This window comes from Ostrinia nubilalis, chromosome 28, assembly GCF_963855985.1.
Source record: "Ostrinia nubilalis chromosome 28, ilOstNubi1.1, whole genome shotgun sequence".
In the NCBI taxonomy this organism is placed as follows: Eukaryota; Metazoa; Arthropoda; class Insecta; order Lepidoptera; family Crambidae; genus Ostrinia; species Ostrinia nubilalis.
This window is the reverse complement of record NC_087115.1, coordinates 7701152-7711329: the sequence shown is the minus strand read 5'-3', so window position 1 is coordinate 7711329 and position 10178 is coordinate 7701152. Positions and strand designations below refer to the sequence as shown.

Here is a 10178-nt window from a genome sequence, read left to right as displayed (position 1 = left end):
TCGAAGCACCTGTTTGACGAGACACAATAATTAATATTCGGGTATTTCCTATCTTCCCTCGATCTTAGATATTGAAACAATCAAAGATGACGGAAAATTATTTAAATACTCCCGCGCCGCGCTGCGGCAATGTGAATGGCCGCGCCATTTTCCACACCGCCACCTCTAAGTTAGTTCCGATTTCATCTGCCCCCTAGACAAGTTGCATTTTTTGGACGAATCGAAAATCGAATCCGTCAAAACGTCATACAAAAAAAGGCGACTATTTTACGACTGGTTTGCGATTATAATGTGCTCTTTGGCTAGGTCTAGACCTAATTGAATTTTCCTATAATATCGTAACGCGTTAAATTCGGACGGCTGTATTTGACATTGACAGACACATTGCATAATCCACAGATCCATATCTGTGGCATAATCTGTGCAGTGCACTGAAAAAAAAATACGGCAGAAAAAGAAAAAAAAAAGAAACGTGTGTTTTGCGGCGGATTTTTTTCTCGTGTGCAATATTTTTATTGCAAAATACTGAAATGTGTTCAGTAGAACAGAAACCCGTGTTTCGGGACCTGACCGGCGAGGATCCAGACCCTGAGGTGACGGAGATCGAGTCGCTATGCATGAATTGCCATTCCAGTGTAAGTAGAAAATGTGGATTGTTCTGGAAGCATGTTGTTGTTTTTTGAAAATTAATGATTATTTCTTCCTATTTCGTGTTCTTTATGTACTTATTTACATTTTTATGGGTTCTGCGTGCTAAAATAAACACTACACAGTCATGATTCGTGATATTTAATATGAAATATGTGGAGTTGAATGACTGCGTATTTTTGTTTTTTGTTGTTTCTACGAAATCTAAATCAAATTCAAATCGTTCATGCAAATCCTTAGATAATTCAATAAAGACTACAGGATTTGGTTTGATTTGCTTACTAATTGTCTCAGGTCTCTGGAATTATTCACTGTTCACTGATCGGAAATTTTCGAATTCGAATCTTCTAAATGTATTCCAATTGCACATTCCAGTCCTTGCAAAGTTGCAATTCATCAATAATTTTGCGTGTTGCTTTGTTTTGTGAGGCGGATTTTCACTTTTACCGTCTTGTGATCAAAAATGGCTGTGGAATCTAGGCTTTTAAGATATTCTTGGTCAGAGGGTAGGGTTAGATTTTGTGTAAACTGATTTTCATAATTTTTATCCACCAACTTCATTATTATTCGTTTATTTGCAAAAAGAGGGAGAGTTCATGAGTTAGTACTCTGCCACCGATAGTTGAAAAGGCGCATCTAACGGCCGTATTCACAAATAATGCTTATGTGAAGCAGCAAATCGAACGCACAGCATTAAATAGAGCTAGATTGGTTCGTGTGTCACCCTGTGTGTGAGACCCCATAGTAATGCTTGTGAAAACAGGCGTATCACTTTTTTCAAATTTGTGAGTTAACTCAAGAACAGCTAAGAATTAACCATTTAAATTGTTTGAAACTTTTATCTCCGTTTTGATTTGGTGTTAGATGTGCGCTTTCAACTATCAGGGGCAGTGCTATTATCTTAAAGATTTAGATATTTATTAAAGACTAGCTTTCCGCCCACGTGGAATTTTGTCTGTCACAGAAAATCTTTATCCCGCACGTCCTTGTTTCAAAAACCGGGGATAAAAACAGTCCTATGTCCTTTCCCGGGACTCAAACTATCTCTATACGAAATTTCATCAAAATCGGTTCAGTGGTTTTGGCGTGAAAGAGACAGAGACAGAGTTACTTTCGCATTAATAATATTGTATAGATCAGTGGTTCTTAACTGGTGGTCTGCAGACCACTGGTGGTCCCTGGAGACATTCCAAGTGGTCCACGAAGTGCACTTGCACGCCTTAGTCAAAACCACTTTTAACTGATTTTTGCAGTTAAACTGGTTTACTTTCGATTATGATTATGAGGTGGTCCCTGACAAGACAGAAATTTGGTAAAATGGTCCCTCATGACTTAAAGGTTAAGAACCACTGGTATAGATAAAGATATTTATTAAAGATAAAGATATTTTTTACAGGGCATGACACGTCTGCTGCTGACCAGGATACCGTACTACAAGAATGTCGTCATCATGTCGTTCTCTTGCGAGGAGTGTGGCTACGAGAACAATGAGATACAGCCTGGAGGGGCGTTCGTTGAATTGGGGGTCAGGTGAGACTACCTAATATTACCAAGAAAATAAAACTCATTTTATTTTTGCTAGTAGGCTTTTAATAAAAAGCACTTTTACACGTCTCAGGAATATCTATTCACTGCTTCGGGACATTAAACGGGCCAGTACTGAAAAGAAGCAGCGCAAGAAACTCAGTCACTATTCAGTTATTAATAAAAATTTATTCATACCGAGACTATTTGACTTTACTGAATAAATACTTTTTCTTTCTTTCTTATACTGCTGCTTGCTACTGTTGACTGACTTTCTTATGCTGCTTCTTTTCAGCATTGGCCCATTTATTATCCCGTGAATGTTTAAAATAAATAAATTATTCTATTCACAGATGGAAACTCCACGTTGATACGCAGACAGATCTAAACCGACAAGTTGTGAAGAGTGACTACACTAGTGTGAGAATACCGGAGCTGGACTTCGAGATACCTGCTCAGAGTCAGAAAGGAGGTGAGTGAGTTAGGGCTATATTTCACCAGGACACCATGGCGGCGCAACCAGTCACCGGCTACTAACAAAATGTATGCAGCTTTGCGCAACCAAACGGACACCAGGTGAGTAACTCTCTATAGAGCTGCATACATTTTGTTGGTAGCGGCGACTGGTTGCGCCGCCATGGTGTTCCGGTGAAATATAGCCCTTAATGTCCACTACTTTGGGTTTAAGCCTATAGATCAGGAGTGGCCAACCGGTCGACTATTAGTCCAGATCCAGAGTCAGAAAGGAGGTGAGTGAGTTGAATGTCCACTACTTTGAGGTTAAGCCTATAGATCTTTTGTTCCCCAACTTATTTGAGACGCGCCCCCTTTCGACCATACATAAATTCCGCGCGCCCTCCTCCAGTCAAGATTATTTATTGGTCGCATCGAGCAGTCTGGAATGCATTCTCTCAGCGGTCGCAGGTTTTTTTTATATTTAATTATACAGATGGCCCGCGCCCCCCTTTAAAGGTCTAGGGTCAACGAAACCCTGGGCGATCTACTATCACTTACATACTTCTTGATATCTTAAATGAAACAGATAAGTTTAGTACACAATCATGTAGTATTTTTCGCCTTGCCACGATCGACTGGACTAATAATCGCGATCGACCAGTTGGCCACCCCTGCTATAGATCGTTTCATCCACGAAGACGCGCCCCACCGATTTTTGGTCCCGGTCGCGCGGGGTGCGGGGAGTGTGGTCCGAGCAAGCCGTAAGGCATTACTGTAGTGTGCGTGTGCACTCATGGAGCATTTAGCGTGTACCGATAACACTCAAGCATAAGCGGAAGAATGGTGGGGCGCGTCTTCGTGGAAGAAACGATCTGTAGTTAAATTCTTACTTATGCCAATTGCCGATGGGGCAGCAAGGTTTTGGAATGGAGGCCGCGTACCGGAAAACGCAGCTTGGGACGTCCTACAAGCTGGACTGACGACATCGCAAAGGTAGCAGGGAAGCGCTGGACGTAGGCCGCTACCAATCGATCAACATGGAAAGCATTTGGGGAGGCCTATGTTCAGCAGTGGACGTCCTATGGCTGAAATGATGATGATGATGATGCCAATTTGTTATTTCCCAACAGAGGTGACGACAGTAGAAGGAATTATATCGCGAGCGGTCTCCGGGCTGACCCAAGACCAGAGCGCTCGGAGGGAGCAGCATCCAGAGGCAGCGGAACAGATTGATCGCTTCGTGGCCAGACTGCAGGAGCTGAGGCACCTGGAGAAGAAGTGGACCCTCGAGCTGGAGGATATTAGCGGTGAGGAGTCTATTTTATTTATTTTTTCAAATTCAAATTATTTATTGCATGTCACATGGGTAAGGGTTGACAAGAACATAATATTGTACATGTGACGCCCAGTGAAGGCGTTTTATTCAATAAGTACACATACATACAGGTTACAGTCATTTACATATCAAACACATATCGTCATAAATTATAGCTTATATGTTATTCTAGGTTATAAAGAATAATACGGTAAAGTTTCGTCAAAATCCGTTCAGTAGTTTTTGCGTGAAAGAGTAACAAACATCCATCCAGTCATCTAGATATCCTGACATCCAGACAACCAAACTTTCGCATTTATAATATTAGTAAGATTGTTACTTCGATAGATAGTAGTGGAAGTTAATAAATGAAAAGAGTGGACTGTATGAAAATAATTGTCTATTCGGTATAAATTTACAAGATTATCGAGATTGTTTAGTGCAAAGTCGTTGAAAAGAGTGCGTCAGGATCGTCTTCTTCGATGTTCGCTCGCGAACCGAACATTGCTCGTTCGTTCGCCGAACGCTCGCCGCTCCCTCCGGTCACGCCGCCCGCGGGGAATGTCCGTGAGTAGACAAGGATCTTACTAAATCGATGATAAATATAATCTCTAATTTTTTTTTTTCCTTTTATTATCTACGATCGGCCATCCATAGCCATAATTAGATGTGTTCTGGGAGCGGATTATTTGACTAGTATTCCATTGAATAGCAAAATCCATCACTGGTAAAAGCTCTACTTTCAAGCTAATCCCTAAATAAATACTAAAAGCTGGTTAGCCCGCTACGCCTGGCTCAGTTTTAATTTTAATTGTATCATTGTCGGCCGTTTGGTGTAGTGGTTCAGAGCGGACTACTATGCCGAGAGGTCCCGGGTTCGATTCCCGGCCGGGCAGAAATTGAAATGATGAATTTTAATTTATGTGACGGGTCTGGGTGTGACTATGTATAATATTTATGTATTTAAAAAAAAAGTATATAAGTAGTATATCCGTTAAGCTAGCACCCATAACACAAGCATTAAGTTGCTTACTTTGGGGCTAGCTGGCGCTGTGTGAAATTGTCCAAAGATTTATTTATTTATTATTTATTTATTTATTGCCCCAGGCAACTGCTTCGTGGAGAACCCGGAGGCGCCGCGTAAGGACCCGCGGTGCGAGCGCTCGGACTTCGCCCGCACGGCTGAACAGAATCACGCGCTCGGCATCTTCACACGGGAGGAGGTCGGTATTGCTCCTTTATTCCCATCCACCCCCTTTAAGCTTGCCACCGGGGTGGTGGTTGGCTATAAATATATGGCGTTTATATTCCCATCTACCCCCTTCGAAACTTTGTGTACCATACAAGAATGCATGGTAAATTCAGTGAACTGCTCCTGAATCGAATGTACCTACTACTACTATTTCTATTTATTTATATTAACCGGCAGACAGTGGTGACTGAGTTTGTTGCGGCGCTTCTTCTCAGCACTTGCCAAATGTTGGTCTCGAAGCGCTGGTAGGGTAAAAAGATTATGAGACATGTAGAGGCTCCTTAAGAGCAAAATGACGATTTGTAAGAACTATTTATTAGTCTAAACAAATAAAGAAATTTTGACTTTGACTTTGTCACCCGGGTGGTGGTTGGCTATAAATATATAGCGTTGATATTCCCATCTACCCCCTTCGAAACTTGTCACCCGGGTGGTGGTTGGCTATAAATATATGGCGTTTATACTCCCATCTACCCCCTTCGAAACTTTGTCACCCGGGTGGTGGTTGGCTATAAATATATGGCGTTTATATTCCCATCAGATTAGCCGTGTGGTGACGGCAGAGTAGAATACATTTGTCACCAACCCCTACTCTTCCCGCGGGTGTCGTAAGAGGCGACTTAGGGACTACACATCAAACAGAGAACGGGCAGCAGCGCTCTCTGAAAAACATCAATCTTTTAAACTGCGATCTCAAACCCGCCTGCCAAGCGTGGGGATTATGGCAAAACCCTCCACTATAGTGGAGGAGGCTCATAGTCCAGCAGTGGACTGTAAAGGGCTGTTGATGTATGTATATTCCCATCTACCCCCTTCGAAACTGTCACCCGGGTGGTGGTTGGCTATAAATATATGGCGTTTATATTCCCATCTACCCCCTTCGAAACTTTGTCACCCGGGTGGTGGTTGGCTATAAATATATGGCGTTTATATTTCCATCCACCCCCTTCAAGCTTGCCACCGTGGTGGTGGTTGGCTATAAATATTTATGGCGTTTGTATTCCCATCTACCCCCTTCGAAACTTTGTCACCCGGGTGGTGGTTGGCTATAAATATATGGCGTTTATATTCCCATCTACCCCCTTCAAAACTTGTCACCCGGGTGGTGGTTGGCTATAAATATATGGCGTTTATATTCCCATCTACCCCCTTCGAAACTTTGTCATCCGGGTGGTGGTTGCCACTAAATTGGTGGTGTTCACCAACCACGTGGTGATTGGCACCTATTTCGTTGCATCTACACTCTTCGTAGTTATAGTACAGGGGCTTACCTATAGTGTTGACGAAATTAAAATAACTTGAAAATATCGAGTATGAGTTTTTAGCAATTTACCAATATTATTACCACATTTTGCAATATCAGCATCTCTATCAATAGTTGGGCCATCAGTAATTGGCTATTGTCCAACTACAACGAACTGTCCCATCAGTGTCATTGACAGGGGGCGCCACCGTCAATATAGATGACCCACGTTGAACTGTCCCACCAAACTCATTGACAGGGAGGCGCTACCATCGTTCAACTATATGGTTTCCAACATGGCAAAAATCGGATCCAGCGATCCGATATTGACGATGGCGCCCCGCTGTCAATGTCATGGATAGGACAGTTCAGTATTTTGGGACTATACCGGATCGCTGGCTCCGATTTTTGCCATGTTGGAAACTATACAGTTGAACGATGGTGGCGCCTCCCTGTCAATGAGTTAAGTGGGACAGTTCTGTGTAATTCATCTGTACTGAGCATCATATCTAATACTTTTTTGGCAGGCCTTGTCTACTATATAAAAATAAGTCGGGTTTTCCTCCCTGACGCTATAACTCCAGAACGCACGAACCGATTTCCACGGTTTTGCATTCGTTGGAAAGGTCTCGGGCTCCGTGAGGTTTATAGCAAAGAAAATTCGGGAAAAGGGGGTAAAACGGGATCCACGCGTACGAAGTCGCGGGCGGCCGCTAGTCTTGCATAAAAAAAACCTGTATTTGACCACAATCGCACCTTCAATTCAAATAAATCCTTTCGCAGGTGTCCGAAGACCCTGAACCCAAGTTGCCAGTGGCCACAGACTCGCTGTTAACCCCTGCGGACCCGGCCAACTGCACCTATGACGCTATGGCAGCGGATGAGGTGCTTCAGTTCCGAACCAACTGTCCCGAGTGCAACGCGCCCGCTGACACCAACATGAAGCTGACACGTAAGTTATAGCACAGAATAATAATAAGTACTACGTACAGAAGTTTTACTTCGCGAAGGTATTTAAAAAAATGTATGCTCAATGTCATTAACAATATGGTGTAATTTAGCCTGTCTCAAGAGTCAAGCACCATTTTGTTGACAAACGTCAGTGATCGGCACTGCGCCGAAGCTATAGGGCTGACTTCGGTAAAATGATGTGACGTGAGGTGCTAAACTGCGGAAAATGGCGGAGGAAATACATGATTTAGCATGAATTATCATGAATAGTATTAACTACTTATTTACCTCTCAGTGTCTTGAGGCAACTATCAAAGTACATTTTGTGTTTTTATTATTATTTAGGCAGTTAAATACTGCACAGTATTTAGTACACCATTTTCTTTATTTTGTTCCATCATACACAGGAATACGCGTGCGTGAGTCACTCGTATGTGAGGCCTTGTCGAATAGTATCCTGTAGGTGGGCCATCGTGCGTGTTTTGTTTTCGATGTAAACTCGCGGAGATGAACAGGCCTGGTTGTAGTTCCAAAATACTGAACTGTCCTATGCATGACATTGACAGTGGGGCGCCACCGTCAATACCGGATCGCTGGTTCCGATTTTTGCCATGTTGGAAACCATATAGTCGAACGATGGTAGCGCCCTCCTGTCATTGAGTTTGGTGGGACAGTTCAGCGTGGGTCATCTATAGAATAAATGCATCCCCAGACTAGGGATGTTATGGATATCCGTAACCGTAACTTTCGGATATCCGAAACAAAAAAATATCCGACCGATTCAAAAGTTTCGGGTAGTTTCGGATGTAGGCAGTTTTTTTTTATTTTTGTATAGCATTTTATTTAAAGGTATAACAGCCTGATTTACCTTTATAATGACATCTAGTATCAATTTTTTTTTTTTATCACTTTATTCGATGTAAAGTGTGCGGCCACGAATGAACCGTGTTGGACAACTATTGCAAATTGCATTCTAAAGCACAAATATCCGTAACCGAAACCGGTATAATATTATTCCTATATCCATAACCGAAACTACATATCCATAACATCCCTAATTTAAAGTATTCTTTGCAGCTTACCGTTTCGTCAATATTTTCAATGATTCGCTATATTTTGTGGAGTATATTTGCCAATGCTGTCACTGCATCTATGAAGTTTTGGAGGGAGACCGAGTGCTCGAAGTCGAAACCAACTGTCCCCTGTGCGACACGACTATAGATCCTGACATGAGGCCACCAAGTAAGTTATAATAAAAATAAATAAAGTGGGGGCAGAATTTTCTGTTCGGTTTGGTTGGTGGTAGGGCTTGTTCTAAGTCCGCCTGGCTAGCTACCACCATCTTACCTAAGTCTGTCGCCATAACAACAATGTTAACAGCATTGTTGTGTTCCGGCAGTTAGAGGTAAGATAGCCAGTTCCTCTGTGGTTAAGGATTCCGGGTGAAGCTCGCTTCCACCTTCGGCCTGATCGTCACTTACCATCAGGTGAGATACAGGCCAAGAGATTCCTCGTTGTGGATAAAAAAAACCTATGAAGCTATGGCGGCGGACGAGGTGCTCCAGTTCCGAACCAACTGTCCCGAGTGCAACGCAAATGCTGATATAGTCTGGTCCGTGAGCACGTAGAATTTTGTCCAATGACCCCAAGGGCCCAAGCTACCCATCCTTATCGCTCGCGCGTAATTATATTGCTGTCGCGACTGTGCGACGGGCGCCCGCAGTGAGTGTGCGAGCGCGACAGCAACATAATTACGCTTTACGCTAGCTTGGGGTCATTGGACAAAATTCTACGTGCTCACGGACCAGGCTTTAGTAACATGAAGCTGACCAGTGCAGTGAGTTCGTTCGTTCGTTTCAGCCAAATGACGTCCAAGGCCTCCTCCAAGGTTTTCCATAATGAACGGTTCTGCGCTGCCCGCATCCAGGCTCTTCCCGCGACCTTTACCAGATCGTCGGTCCACCTAGTAGGAGGCCTGCCCACGCTACGTCTTCCAGCCCGTGGTCGCCACTCGAGAACTTTCCTGCCCCAAAGGCCATCGTCTTTACGAGCTATGTGCCCCGCCCACTGCCACTTGATTTGAGCAATTCTGCGAGCTATGTCGGTTACTTTGGTTCTCCTGCGGATCTCCTCATTTCTGATTCGATCACGCAGGTGCAGTGAGTAGATGAGATTGATTTAGGTTATAAATAACTTGAAAAAATCCCAATCCCTAAGGCGGGAATCGAACCCACGACCTATCGCTTGCTCGGGAAATGCTTATCCATCTGAGCTACTTAGACACTGGATAAACCAATCGAAATTTTTAAGTGTAATATGTACGTACGCTGTTGCGGTCGCGGAGATTTAGGTTATTCCCAACTGCCCCCCGTTTTGTAACAACTGTCCCGAGTGAAATGTCTCTGCTATCAACATGAAGCTAACTAGTGAGTTATAGGTTATTCCCAACTGCCCCCAGTTGGGGCAACTGGGAATGACCTAAATACCAAATATGCGCTGTGGTTGAGCATTGAGCAATACTAATATGAAGTTAATCAGACAGTGAATGTGCTAGTTTTATGAAATGAATTTTTTTTTATGCAAGACAAGGCAGGTATTTGACCGCAATCGCACCTGGTGTTAAGTGAGATGCAGTATAGGGTGGTACATACATATCTGCCCTGTAAGTGCCTATTCACTCTCCCCTTGAAAACGCCCGGATTATGGTGTTCAGGAATTAGGTCTTTCCCAACTGCCCCCAGTGGGGTGATGCGGTGGGGGTAGCTGGGAATGCCTTCACAAAAATGTCC

At 43.4% G+C, this 10178-nt stretch overlaps 1 protein-coding gene and 2 long non-coding RNA genes across 3 annotated transcripts in view; 1 reads left to right on the top strand and 2 right to left on the bottom strand.

Annotated features, from left to right (window-relative positions):
• Positions 1-10178, bottom strand: part of LOC135085510 (uncharacterized) — a 302780-nt gene that overhangs the window by 69693 nt on the left and 222909 nt on the right. The window lies entirely within an intron of this gene.
• The window catches only part of LOC135085506 (uncharacterized), a 102771-nt gene that overhangs the window by 17261 nt on the left and 75332 nt on the right, over positions 1-10178 (bottom strand). The window lies entirely within an intron of this gene.
• The window catches only part of LOC135085388 (zinc finger protein ZPR1), a 34021-nt gene continuing 24268 nt past the window's right edge, over positions 426-10178 (top strand). Inside the window, exons 1-6 of the mRNA XM_063980172.1 lie at positions 426-635; positions 2045-2178; positions 2526-2644; positions 3759-3935; positions 5051-5166; positions 7222-7390. Of these exons, the coding sequence (XP_063836242.1) occupies positions 531-635; positions 2045-2178; positions 2526-2644; positions 3759-3935; positions 5051-5166; positions 7222-7390 (820 nt within the window). The 5' untranslated portion in view covers positions 426-530. The remainder of the gene's footprint in view (positions 636-2044; positions 2179-2525; positions 2645-3758; positions 3936-5050; positions 5167-7221; positions 7391-10178) is intronic.